General features: G+C 37.5%; 1 protein-coding gene across 2 annotated transcripts in view; it reads left to right on the top strand.

The window, feature by feature from the left end:
* Window positions 1-15,182, top strand: part of LOC310735413 (protein kinase C-binding protein NELL1-like) — a 275,873-nt gene that overhangs the window by 68,071 nt on the left and 192,620 nt on the right. For both annotated transcript variants that reach the window (XM_083558150.1, XM_083558151.1), the window contains exon 4: window positions 5,043-5,213. In XM_083558150.1, coding sequence (XP_083414276.1) covers window positions 5,043-5,213 — 171 coding nt within the window. The remainder of the gene's footprint in view (window positions 1-5,042; window positions 5,214-15,182) is intronic.

A 15,182-nucleotide genomic window follows, 5' to 3' on the forward strand; every position in this document is an offset into this window, starting at 1 on the left:
TTGAATTATGCTACAGACAAATATAAAACATTTTGACTTATCAGTCCAGAACACCTGCTGTCATGTTTCTGCACCCCAGTTCCTAAGTTTTTGTGCATAGTTGAGGGGTTAATCCTTGTTTCCATGTCAGGTATATATGGATTTTTGTTTGCAATTCTTCCATGAGGGCCATTTCTTCTCTGGACAGTACCTGGGTCCCACTGCCAAGGAAACTATTACAGTGGAATGAAAGACACATCATGCTCACTTGCCTTGACATCAGAAGATGTCCAACTGTGTCACCAACAAAGAACCATCATGAAAACTTATTCTGCTTTGAAATCTTTCCCTGGAAGAGTCCTTGCTGATGCAGTATAATTATTTTCAGTCTTGAAACATTGTGTCTATTGGCTGTGTTTCAACCTACATATGGAATTGATGATCTTTAGCACTTGCTTGGTATCAATAATTAAGCATACACTTGACTCTGAGCCTACAAAATCCCAGCCATTGTGCAAGTGTAGAAAGTGTGCAAAAGTAAGAATTGAAAGCCAAAAAAGTGGTCACAATAAACATTGATGTGATTTGCATTTATCTTCTGGTTGTCTTCTTTCCATTTTGTTGATGGATAAAAATAAATTATTAAAAAAATTTTTTTTAAAGCATTCTCAATATATGAAAAGCATTTATATATATATATATATATATATATATATATATATATATATATATATATATATATAAAAAAAAAAATATATATATATATATATATATATATATATATATATATATATATATATATATATATATATATATATAAAAAAAATATAAAAAACAATGTTAAAGTATCAAATGTGAAAAGTGTTTGAAAAGTAAACTTTGTTTGATCAAGTTTTCATGCATAAACAGTCAATTTTAATGCTTGTCTTGATTTGAAATGACAAATTGATTTCAGCCTTATTTAGCTGTATGTTCAACTCGAAATCGATTTGGAGTCTTATTTACCTAGACTGAGAATTCGTGTTCAAAAGTAGTCCTACCTGCAAATTATAACCTTTCAAATTCACCGTAGACTTTTCGTTTCCTCTCAACATGCACTTCATTTAACCAGCCAAATAAAAGCTGAGAAACCAGATAAATTAGTTTTTCTTCTTTTTTTTCTGAAATGTGAAAACTAGACTTCTCTGCTTTATATCATTTGTAGGTGAACATAGAGTTCTCGCAGGACACAACCTGTAATCACTTAAGAATAGATTTTCCTTTTAGAGATCTCAGAAAATAAATTATGTATATTATTGGATCTTACCCTTTGACGTGTTTGTGCCAGGTCAACTAGCAACACTGCCATGGGAAACTTTCACTCTTACTGGTTGTCTTTCTCAGAATAAGCAAGTAGCGTAGGACAAAAAACAAAGCAACATCTCTTGGCTTGTGAAGCCTTGTTTGGTATTCCACAGAGCAGTGTGTCTTTCAGGCTTCATGCATATTAATGCCTGCTGGTTGGAAGGAGAGCTGAGGGAAATGTGATGGTGATGGCAAAAAATAAAAAAGCAGGCTCTGCTTAGAAAGAATTGGAATAATGACGTAAGCTTTCAGATTTTATTCTGTTGATCTCGTTCAATTGGGGGTACAAAATGGAAATGTATCTTGTCAGACTTGATATATGGCCAGTTTATTTTAAACTGTTCATGCATTTGTAGAGGCTGCTGCGAAAATGAGAAAAACTTGTGGTTGTGGGTGTACCTTTACCAAACGCCCTTTTTTCAGGGTCTATGTGCAGGGTCTATGATTATAGTGTCGGTGTTCAACTTGTTTTGTGTGTGGAAATTATATAAGACTGTATTACTAGTTAGTGCACTGGTGTGTAAGCAGTCAAAATGTTTAAAAGACGTTTTACCACATGGAGCTCAATCAGTTTTGCATCAGTATCTCGATGTTACGGTGCTGCTCTGCCCCTTACACTAAAATGGGCAAAGGTTTATTGGTGTATTTTTACTAGCTATTGGAGAAAATAATTTATACACTGATAGCAGGAGTTGTCTAAAATGCAAGTCTATTAATATCTTTTATAGCTATTTAGCTAATACTAGCTGCTTTGCGATTTAACTGGTTTCTGGTTAGCCCTGTCTAAAATGCTGTGTTCATGGCTCAGTTATAAGATGAACGAAAAATTTTGCAAGTAAATAAACACTCCATCTACAGACAAAGAAAATAATAACAGTAGTCTGATTTAAGCATATTTAGACTGCGGTTGAAGAACCAAAGGAAAAACGACTTTTCATTTGCTGTGTATGTGTAAACTAGATGCAATTTATGGTAATTGATTTTGATTGCATTTAATGAATTTAAAGCATCAGCTATTTTTTTTTTTTTAGGATAGCTAAAAGACTAGTATTCTCTATAGAAAACCTGAAAGAAAAATGTATAAACCTGGTTGGTTAATCATGCTTCTCATCATAGTAACCTGGAGCTGATTTATTAAGTAAAGCAAGCAATGTGTGAGTAATGATGAGTGACCTTTCACAAGCATCATTAAAGCACAGTTACAGCTCAGAATGTGTATAATCGCTGTGTGTAGCAGTGTTTCATTAACCACTCATGAATAATTATTTGGGACTGTCATAAAACATTTTATACAAACTCATCACTATCCTGCTGCACAGCAGTAGAGGAGTGCAGAGATCACTGCAGGTAAAGACCTGAACAGATGAGCAGTCACACAACATGTACAGTATTTTACAAAAGTGAGTACACCTCTCACATTTCAGCAACCATTTTAGTATATCCTCTCAAGGGAAAATATTATGGAAATGAAACTTGGATATATTTTAGAGTAGTCAATGTGCAGCTTGTATAGCAGTATAGATGTACTGTCCTCTAAAAACAATTCAACCTACAGCTATTATTGTCTAAATAGCTGGCAACAAAAGTAAGTGCACCCTAAGTGATAACAGCTGTACGCCATTTAACCATGCAAAGCCACATGTCCTATTCTTCATGTTACAAAGATACAAATCTCTGCGCCTTGTATAAGAGCAGTTAAAATGTAGTGCTTTGAGTACAGTTCTCTTATACTGACCACTGGATGTTTAAAAATGCAACCTCATGACAAAGAACTCTCTGAGGATTTGAAAATTAGAATTGTAACTGTAATCTGTAATCTGTAACGCCATGAAACTCAGTTACAGTACAAAGGTTTTAGAAGACGTTTTCCACGCGGAACAGACCTTGCAATGGTCAATCAAAGAAGTTGAGTAGTTGGCTTTAAAAAACTAGATATATGAGTGCTGGCAGCATTGCTTTAAAGATTGCAGACATGGACAGTGCTCAGACCATACGCCTCACAATGCAGAAGAAAGTCTCTTCTGAAGCTGGCTCACAAGAAAGTTCACAAACAGTTTGCTGAAGACAACGTGTCCAAAAGCATGAATTACTGGAGCCATGTTCTGTGGTCTGATAAAACTAAGATAAACTTATTTGGCTAAGGGGGTGTCCAGCATGTGTGACGAATCCCTGGTGTGTACCAAGACAATTGTCTTGCCTACAAGCATGGTGGTGTTAGCATCATGGTGTGGGGCTGCATGAGTGCTGCTGGTACTGTTCTGTTGCTGCTGAAACATGAATTTAAACATGAACTATGACATTCTGAAGCAGAACATGATGCCTTCCCTTCAGAAACTGGCCCAAACATCAGTTTTACAACACAATAACAACCACAAACACACAGTCAAGATGACAACTGCATTGTTAAGGAAGTTGAAGGTGAAGGTGAAGGTGAAGGCTCCAGACCTGAACCCTACTGAACACCTGTGGGGCATCTTCAATTGGAAGGTGGAGAAGCACTATGTGTCTAACATCCAGCAGCTATGTTTATTCATTATGAAGGAGTGGTAAAGGATCCCAGCAACAACCTGTGCAGCTCTGGTGAATCCCATGCCTAGGAGGATTAAGGCAGTGCTGGATAACAATGGTGCTTGCACAAAATATTGACACTTTAGACACAGTTTTGACAGGTTCACTTACTTACTTTTGTTGCCAGTTGTATAGGCAATAATGGCTGTATGTTGAGTTATTTTTAAAGGACAGTAAATCTATACTGCTATGCAAGCTGCACTTTGACTACTCTTAAATATATCCAAGTTTTATTTCTATAGTATTGTCCCTTGAAAAGATATACTTGAATGTTTGCTGAAATGTGACGGGTGTACTCACTTTTGTAAAATACTATAGTCCCCTTGTACTATACCTTTAAACACATGCAGGGAGAATTAAGACACAAGACAGGAGCAGATAATTATTTTACAGACTATTCAACAAAGATTACAACATCATACAGCGAAAACAGCTTACTCATAATCTGCTACATAATGACATTTTTAGCCTAATAAGTTTTTTGGGATTTAACATTGCTCTGGCAGATTGCAGTAGTTTTTGTCATGGCCAATTATTATCAATAGTAACAATCCAATAACAAGGTTAAAATACTAAGTAAAGAAATAAGCTAAATTCAAGATTCAGGGTTGTGGTGTCAAATTAGAAAACAATTATACAGCCTGAAGTACCCCAATACATAGTGAACACACAGTCTTGATATACCGTCTTCAAATATATGTCACGCCACATTCCTCATTATTTTCTAAAAAGTAGCATGTATGGCCACTTCATGACACTCTATCCGCCACCACTTCAACTCTTGGCAATCTGTTCTTTTTGACACATTTATTACTGCAGACAAATGATCCCTCAAAACAAGATATGTCCTGCTCATTGCTGCTTCAATTGTGCTGCTTCTAATCACACATTACACTTTACATTACATTTATGGCATTTGGCAGATGCCCTTATCCAGGGCGACTTACAATTATCTCAGTTATAGATAATAGAAACTACCATTTCCACCCTTTTCCAAATTAAGCACATTTTTTAATATACAATACAAACGCGGCTGTATATCACCAAAACATATTTCATGAATGAATATGCACAATAATGTAAAGCCTAAGAGGTAAAGGTTAAATAAAGCACCTTTTTTATGCTAAAACTGTGCTCTTTTTTCTTTCCAGCTACTTTGAACTGGAGAGTAGTGGACTTCGGGAGGAGATTCGCTACAAATATCGCCACAAAGGAAAGCAGCAATCAGAGACTTTCCCATATCGACTAGCTGATGGACAATGGCATAAAATCGCTTTGTCTATTAGCACCAGTCATTTACTGCTTCACGTCGACTGTAACAGGTAAGCTTTATTATTACTTTATTGAGCAGGTTCTTTCTGACATTGGTCCTTAGCTATTTATCTCTCTTGGGTAGTAAATGTCCCCCTACATCACTGAAAATGTATTGGTTTGTATAAGCTTATTTATGTTATCCGTAGTTACTCTATGAATTCTAATAATGCCTCCTCCAGCTGGCTAAGACTTTTTACTATAGGCAGGTGTGTGATTTTATGTAGCCATGTCGGTGATTGCTTTCAATGTATATCTGCCTTCAGACAGAAGCAGCAGGAGGACTGCAGCGATATGCATGTAAAAAACCTCTGTTCTTGTTTAGTTTCTTGTATTCACTACTTAATGGCATTCTGTCTTTTCAGCTAAGTAATGATCAATATAAACAATACTGATAGAAATCAGGCTTCAGAGACCATTGCAGTGTTTAGGGCTTGTCTTGATGGCTTTTGTGTGTGTGTGTGTGTGTGTGTGTGTGTGTGTGTGTGTGTGTGTGTGTGTGTGTGTGTTTGGGAAAATTGTTTCATATTCTTTTTAATTCTTTCTTTTATCCTTTTGGATTCTTCTCTCATAAAAAAATGTATGTTTAAAATTGTGAATAAAAGTCTGTGGGTGTGATGTGGTCACCTGACCTGAAAACAAAACATTGTACAGTGACTTTATTGCACACAGGGAGCTTCTGTACATGATTTCTAAGTACCTGAGTTTTTTCTTATAATAATTTTGCAACGTTTGAATTTTATTTTTTAATTTATTAATTTTTTTTTTTTTACAAATGCAGCAGAGTATAATCCATCTTTATGCACCATATTCATACAATAAACTATTGAATACTATAGTATATTTAAGCACATAATGTCTACATGAATTTGGGAATACAGTTCCCTGCCCAAGTATCACCTGTGCTCCTGGGGGAACTTGGTATGTAATAGGGATAATACGATTCACCGTTTCACATTGGTGCATCGGCATAACAGTTAATGGTGTGTTAATCGTTTGAAAAGATTGTGCATCAGATATGAGTTGGCATTTGAATCGCGATGCATCGTTTTGGAGTTGCACATCCTTAGTACACTAACATAATGATGCATGTTTATCATTTAGCAGAGTTTGAGATAGGAGTAGAGTACCATGCTGTTTATAAGCCATTATTTTCATATTTCATAGTTTTATTATTTTTACAGTCTGAGTCATTTTCCTATTCCACAAGTGAATTTTGAGTTAGTTTTAACCTACCAGGTTAGAACTAACCCAGGATGTGTATAAAGTACAAAGTCGCATAATTGACAAATGAGTGTTTTTTTTTATTTTTAATGGATTTTACTCAGTATTTGGAATTGAAGTCATGACAGTGTTGCGCTACATTGGAATGAGCGGTAATTTGAGCACAAATGATGAATCAGCTGCGTGGATGCAAGCTTCCACCCACTAGTCACATCTCGTATGCATAAGAGACGCCAGAATTTACCCTCATAAACATCTCATTTACATAAAATACTTGATGCTAAAAGCAAATCTAAGAAACAGAAGATTGGGGGGGTGGGGGGAACAGTTATGGCAGAGTTGTTTTTAATAACAGCTATTCATGGCCGTAATCGGGTAGAAAGCTGAATCTTGTTTCCACCTTACCTGCAGTTGGAGTTACGTAAACTCTATGTTCTATGTAATATTTTTAGTCCTTTTAGGTTTCGAAAACATGGTCTTCAACTCTTCCAGCAGTATCTAAAATAGCACTCCTTTCAGTTTTATACTGATGACATTCTCGGTCTGTGTTCTTATTAACCAGTTTCAGAATGAATTTTCTGATAGAGACATTGAAACACTTTTGTAAGTCACTATGGCTAAGGGCATTTGCCAAATGCCACAAATTTAAATGTTGTGTGGAAAGGAAGAGATAGGTCAGTGGTTAAGGTGTTAGACTTGCAATCAGAACGTCTTAAGTTCCGTGGGCATATTGTGGGCCCATAATTGATCCCACTGGAAGCCTAATACTCTACTTAGTATGGCCAGGCCACAGTCAGCCTATACTTTGGGTTGGTCCACTGTGGCACCATCTGGGCCCCAAAATCTGAGGTTCACACATGGCCTGAAATTCACTCTGGGCCCAGAATGGGATGCCCACAGTAGCCTCATATGGCCTTTAAATTCACATTCTTCTTAGGGAGATCTTCAGTATAACCCACTCTACTACCACTGTTCACCTATTGAGCTTTCTTAGCAATAGTTTAGATTTTTCTGTATTGCAAAGGCTAACACACTTTGATCTATTGCTCATTCAGAGTGGTGGATGAAGTATGCAAACCATGTACTTGAGTAAAAGTAGAGATACAGTAGGTCAAATATTACTCCAGTAAAAGTAAAAATGCTCCCTTTAAACTTTCACTTAGGTAAAAGTGCAAAAGTATTTGCCTTCAAATGTACTTAGGTATCCAATATACTGCACTCTGGATGAGGGCATCTAATAAATGTTATAAACGCCAGAGAGTTGAATGCAACTGCGCCGAAGCAAACAATAACAATTATATTTTATATATATATATATATATATATATATATATATATATATATATATATATATATATATATATATATATATATATATATATATATATATATATATATATATATATATATATATATATATATATATATATATATATATATATATATATATATATATATATATAAAATATATATGTATTATATATATTATATATTATGGCCATAACTCAGCCATTAGGGTTGCACAAGCCAGTGCACTCTTAGTGCCGGTCCCAAGCCCGGATAAATGGGAAGGATTGCGTTAGGAAGGGCATCCAGTGTAAAACATGTGCCAAATCGAACATGCGGATCACAATTACGGATGACCCGCTGTGGCGACCCCTAATGGGAGAAGCCAAAAGAAAGTTTATATATTATGGCCATATTGTCCTACTGTATACATTTTTGTTACAAGAATCTTTCTTAATCCACTCAGTTTATGTAAAAAGACTTTAATGTTACTCTTAGCACACCAATCTATTAATATAATGATATTCATTACTTAAACACTGATTGATATCTATGAAAATTATCCTGAGTCCAAAGCCTCTTTAAAAGTATATAAAAACTATAACTATGAAAAAGAAAAGAAAAGAAAAACACTTAAATAAGGTGTTGTGGCAAGTTAGAGTCAGAAGTTTATAATTTATTCCTCTCTTAATGTTCTGCTTGCTGTTAATCTGACACAAAACTGTATGTTCATGCTGAATAGATTGTTCATACCAAGCGGGAATGAAAACAAGTTCAAACAGAGCGGGCTCTACCCTGAATGGTGGCTTTCCGCATGCTTGCAGTACAAATACGCAAAAGTACAGCTACTAAAGTATAGTAAAGAATTACATTTAATATGTACCTGTCCACCACTGCTCATTTAAGATTGCATCAATGTTATTAACAAACCTTTTTAGCCTGGAAACTAAACAAAACTAAACTTCTAAATTTATAAAAAGGTTTTGTAGTTTGTTATTTATTATCTGCTGGATGACTTTTTGAAAATACAAAAATTTTAAAATGAAAATACACAACTTAAACATTAAAAAGAAAAGCCAAAGAGTCTATGTACAAAAATGGTACAATGAGGAGAAAGTTAACTCAGCTAGCCAGCTTTAACCTGTCATTTAAAAAATGTGCCACCCAGGCCAAATTTGAGCTTGTTTTTGCATTGCCCATGTTGTGTGTCTGTGACAGCAAGATTCAGCATCGTTTGCAACATTTGGCACTTCACTGAAATACTTGCAGCACAGATGTGACATCCACTGACCCAGTTTATGCGTTTATATCACCCAACAGAATGATGAAATAATTTGCGATGCTCTGAAAATGGTTAAAGTGTTATCAAGTTTAGGAGTATGCAGAGATGTTTTCCATTATATCCTTGTTATTGTTAGCCATTAGAAAGCAGAAAGGTGGTTCTGCATTGTTTTGGTCAGTAAATATAATTGGAGTAGCTTATTATTAAACCATGGTCACACAGAGCTTTCTGTCATCTTCTTACTGTCTCTAAAAACAAGCTAGGTGTATATTCACTCAAAAAAATTCAACCAAAAATATTGTATGACGAGAATCCAGCGTGATAAGAAACAGTGTGATAAGTAACCAGTGTGAACACCTATTTGAAGAGTGATGAAGGTAGTGATTATGGCATGGTCAGTTAGTCTAATCAGTGATGGAGAAACTGCATTAATTTTGCTGAAAATAAAATAGTGAAGTGTGTTTGTTTTATTTTTATTTTTTATCAAACTGGAAAATAGATTTCAGAGTTCTGCCAAGTGTGTAAAATCAAGCTCTGTCATCTCATACGTCTTAGCGTATAAACACATCCAGATTAGAGGTGAGCTAATTATAAAAATCTCATTATCTGATTTTTACTGACCTTGAAAATGCAGAAGGCACCCAAAGCTGCCACCCTTTGCATCACAGATGAGTATGTTGTGGTTTTTGAGATGCTTTTCTGCTCACCGTGGTTGTAAGGAGTGGTTGTTTGAGTTAGTCTAGATTTTCTGTCAGTTCAAACCAGCCTTCCCAACTGCTGACAGAATTTTTGTTTTGTCCCATAAGTATGTGTAATCTAGACATTACTCTGTAATAAATTCCCAGGAGATTCCCATGTAGCATAATCACTAAAATATTATATTATAAATGCAGATAACTGTAAGTCTTCCTGGATAAGAGAGTATATCAAAAGCTATAAAAACTAGACAATATATACTGTAAGCTGAGCTTCTATACAAAACATTTGAACAAAATCTGTAATTACAGACTGAATATCTTAACTAGATTAACTAAAATCACAATTTATATAAATAATCTCAAAGTTATGCAAGAATCTTCAAATAGCTTGTCTGCCCCAGAGTCTGCCAAGTCAGTGCTTTATGGAGTCACTGAATAGTTTTTGCACTATTTTGTGACAACAGTAGACACTGCTGTGTTAGAGGTAAATATTACCCGAAGCTCTTGAACTTTATCTGCATGATTCTTCGCTTTGAACTACTGCCACATGATTACATAATAGTTTTAATGTGTGTTCCTATTAAAGTGGCCAGATTGTAAAGTGCAAATAGAGCATCGGACAGTAAAGCAATGACTTTGTGACAGGGCTGGGATTTGAACTAAGCACCTTCCGGATGCTAGTGCAGGCTCTAAGATATTGCATTTGTAATGTACTCTAGAGACAGACAGGTCTGAGTTGTAAGCTCATATTTGTTTTAAGCTCAGCGCAGAATGAGGTGACAGGGGAAAGAGTTATTTCAGCCCTGAGAAAACCGATTAGCTCTGCCTCTTTCGTCAAGGCAAACAAATATTTATCTGGAGATTTTCTCCCTGGCTCTCAGGCTGTGGCAAAAGGACGTTTGCCATCAGATTTCTGAGAGATTTGACCTTCAGAATGAATGAACGTGGCTAAACGATCGATACCCCAGAGTGAGCACTTTAGTGAGGCTATAATCATGCTTTCAGATTTGTGCTTCAAACAGATGTTTTAAGTACTAATATTTTTGTCGAAAATAGTAATATATATTTTTATATTTCCCAAAATTACTTATTGGATTATATGAACATGATACAGAAAGTCATGCTCCCTTCCTGAGAGATGGTGGGACCATTTCCTGTTTGTTAATTAATTCTTGATTTTTCTGCTCAAATAAAATTTTATCTTAGGTGGCAGAAAATTTCCTTAACACACTGTTAAACACAACCCGCTTCAATACACACCTACAACAATAAAATGTCTGTTAAAATTTCTGTATTGTTTGACACCTCTGTCATTTTTTTGATCTTCGTTGCATGTTTTTATTCATTTTTCTCCATGTTACAGTGTTCAGTAATTTACAAGTGTATAGATTTGCTGCCACTTTTCTGCGTGGGCTATTGAGATATTACGATACAGTAATGAAGCATTGCATAGCATTATTGCTGTTTATGCCTTTTCAGGAAAGCACATACAACTGCAAAACCTTCAATGAATAAAGCAATATGACTGCCATAGTAAAGAAAGATAAAAACGTATTACAATGGAACAATGTCTTTTTGTCCATGCTGTCATAATAAAATCTCATTTGCATTTATTCATTTAGCAGGTGCATTTAACACAACCAGACTTGCTTACACACACAAGCTAGAGTCCTGAATCAAAGTACCTGCTGCACTAAACACATCGCCTGAGGTGAAATGTAGCTGGTGGTCGAATAAGTTTTATCCTTTACTACTGTCTGTGTACAAAAGACCTTTTCAGAATTAAGAAACCTTAAATATGTGGAAACCTTCCCGTGGGCTCACCACCTGCAGGAGGGACCGTAAGGGACGGTGCTGTGAGGATTGGGCAGCAGTCGAAGGCGGGGGCCTGTTTAGACTGCTGCCCCCGCGACCCGAATTACGGATAAGCGGGAGAAGATGAATGAATGAATGAATGAAATATGTGGAAACCGGTGCTAAATCCAAGCAAGTTAATGTGTAAAACCAAGCTTAAATAAAACCCTATCCCCTGGTAGATTAACACACACACACACACACTAAAATAGCCCACAGTAGCAATGAGTGATAGATATTTCGGAATACAGGAGCAAGCAAGATTACTCCACAACCTATTTTCACAAAGATCACCATGACACTGAAGACATTTGGTCACCTGTAATGACATGGTCTAATTGTTTTTTAAGTCAGTAGGTAAGCTTGCTGCAATGAGTGTCTGTTTATGTTGGAGTTTCTATCCGATCAGACTTCAGCTGTCACATTACTTGTTGCCAGGGGTAAAATCTGCAGTGAACTGTGGCTGCAGTGAAAGGAGACTTGTTAAATTGTGTTAATTGGGTTTCTAGTTTTAGTAATAGCTTTCATTTTCCTTGTGTGAGATACCTGTCTGTGCTGCGGTTCTCTATTATACTGCGTTTCTCTATCATGTTGTTTTTCTCTATAAACATGGCATCATAGTGATAGTAATAAGAGGTAGGACACCACTGAAGGCGTAGCTGTGAAATGCAGGGCCCATCACTGAAAAAGTAGGGAATTTCTAGATTTTACACAGCTATTGTTTACAAACTAAGCAAAAAGGTAAGTGGTAACCCAATGGTTAAAATGTTGAACTTGTGATTAAAAGGTCTGGGGTTTCAATCCCAGCACCACAAATGTGCTTGTGCCCTTGACCAATGCCCTTAACCCTCAACTGTTGGGTGGTATACATAAGATGATTGAAAGTCACTCTGGATGAGGGCATCTACTAAATGTTATAAACGCCAGAGAGTTGAATGCAACTGCGCCGAAGCAAACAATAACAAGTATGGGTAAAACGCATAATTTATGAGGAAAAACTGTAACGGTGAACGATTATTATTGACGTTGTGACATTTTACCGTAACAAAGAAATAAAATGATAAAGAATTTGCTTATAAGCAACCTCCAAAAAGAAAAACTAGATATAACTGCGGACGTTTTGTTGTAAACAACATTTTTATTTAAATTTGTTGGCCTAAGGTGTCATATGCTTTTCTTTCCTATATATCTATTAAATATATGTTTAATAGAGTATGAGTTCCCTTTTGGGAACTCGAGCTGCGTCACAAAGCTTTGGGGACGCCTCCGTGTTGCTCACTCTCTGAATCACATGTGAAATCCGGCTAACGGCAAGGCGCGACGTCACGGGCAGGGTGACGTCAAGACCAGGAAGCTACAACATGCCCATGCAGTGGTGCCGACGCTAGCTTCTGTTTGTTCAGGTAAGCGCCTTTGTGTGTGAATCTGTGCAGGCATGAGCTTTAAAAGCAAGCAGAATTCTGACTGTGTGTTCCTTGCCCTCGCTTCTTTCGGGGGGATACACACAGCTGATGTGTTGTTTGCTTAGGAGAGGAGCATGCTCAGTCGGCTCTCGAGGGAGACAACTGCTAGCATTGTAGCTGTAATGGCTATGCGGCGCTCTCCCTCGCGGCTTGGGTCCCACTCTTGCCAAGGCAAAGCAGCGCCGGAGGTCGTGGGGCTCACAGGTGGATCTAGCAGAAGGCGTTGAGACAAATGGGTCCTCTCTGGCCTCACCTGGATCGTTCCCCGGTGAACGCCCGGAGCACGCCCTTCAGCGGTTTCTTCTCCCGGCGAGAACAGCACGGTGCTCCATATTTCTTCCTCCAAGGAGGGAGAGATTTTGGAGGCTAGCGAGAAATGGAAGAAGCGCACACCCAGTAAACTGGATAAACACTTCCTGCACCCCTCTTCATGGCCTCAACGCTGGGGCCTGCCTTTTTTCCCGGATCTGCACACCGTGGTGTCCAGGTCCTGGGAGACCCCATATGCGGCCTGTCTTTTTTCCCAACGAACCTCGCTTTAGGTAAACATTGTTGGGTTTAAGGAGTGTGGCAATGGGGCGATGCCACGGGTGGAAGAGACCCTAGCTAGCTATCTCTCCGCAGCTAAGCATCGTCGCTTTAGGCGACTAAAGTATTGCCTACTAAACCGTTGCACATTCCTGCAGGCCACCTGGAGGATGAGGCCCAGCATGTGACCCAGAGTGCCTGTGTGGGACTTGGCTGTCGTGTTGGCGGCTCTGTCTAAGCCCCCCTTCGAGCCAGTGGCCAAGGTGGCCCTTAGGTTACCCCATCCATGGTGCGTACTTAACCTGCCCGCGGCTCCCCCAACGACCTGTCGTGTTGCAGGCATTCTCCCCTCCTCCTCTTTAGCCCCTGACCAGGAACAACCGACTGTGTCCAGTGCGAGCACTAGAGACGTACGTCCATGGGATGAGTCCGATGGAGTGTGGTGGCCTCTACGGCCTGGTCCGCTGGAATCCCACTCCAGGACATTTGCAACGCAGCGGGCTGGTCCACCCCGCTGACCTTAGTCAGGTTCTTACCTTGACGGTGAGGTCGCGCCCTGCCGTTGGCCGGATTTCATATGTGATTCATGGCGTGAGCAACGCAGAGACGTTCCCAAGCGTCTCATTCACTCAGGGAACTAGGGTTACATACGTAACCTAGAGACGCTATTTTGTTAAATTAATTGAACAATATAAAACAAATTAGTAAAACCATCCTAATCTTTGAATATAGTGTATTCTAGCACACATGCTGTATATAATAATAAAGGTAGTTTTAATTGGGTTAGGGTTTGGGTTAACACTCTCTCCAGTTCCCAAAAATGCCAGATTAAAAACATTCATTATCACAAATATTTACGCCTTTAACACAATTATTTTTTTTTTACAGTGGGATAAAATAACAAAAGGTGTTTTGAGGAAGAGTCAATAAATCCTTATTATTTAGGAGATACCTGAGAGAAATGGTCTTTTGGAAAATCATTTAGGCTCTAAAAGGCTCCCTTAAGTCTCGCCTTGTTCATCCATCACGGAGACGTCACTGATTTCTCACTAAACTAGCTGCTGAATCCATGAACTGCATACATTATGTGCTTAAGTGAAGTTTCACTTATATTTCTGCTTATCACCCTCGAGTTTTAATATTATTAGTGACCAGTGGAGGCACTAAGGTATTTTAAAGTTTTATTTGAACAGAAATAATATGATAATTCTAATACCTTACAGGAACTCAAATAAAAATGCTTGAAACATTCATGCTGTGTGTGTTTTAGATAAAAAGGCTACATTTCTACCTGAAGCCTGTATTGCTAGTTGGTCTGAGGGTGCTTGGATTTTCGAATATGTGTTAAATACTTAATTGTGATGCAGTTTGCAAATCCATCAAAATGTAACATGTTGCAGGTTATTAGTGCCTAAAATGTTTAATTTCATTACGTGTTTATGTTTATACAGTATATAATGATATGCAAACATTTATATAATGATATACACTAATGCATTGTCACCTTTTCTTTCTGGTATTTTTTTTTTTTGCACTGCTTATCCTCTATGCATTTTTGCACTATCCATAACTTGTTTATCACAGCACTACGATAAATTCCACCTATATTTATTCTGTATATACTGTATCATACAACATTCATGC

This window comes from Silurus aristotelis (genome assembly GCF_946808225.1).
Source record: "Silurus aristotelis genome assembly, chromosome: 13".
Classification (NCBI taxonomy): Eukaryota; Metazoa; Chordata; class Actinopteri; order Siluriformes; family Siluridae; genus Silurus; species Silurus aristotelis.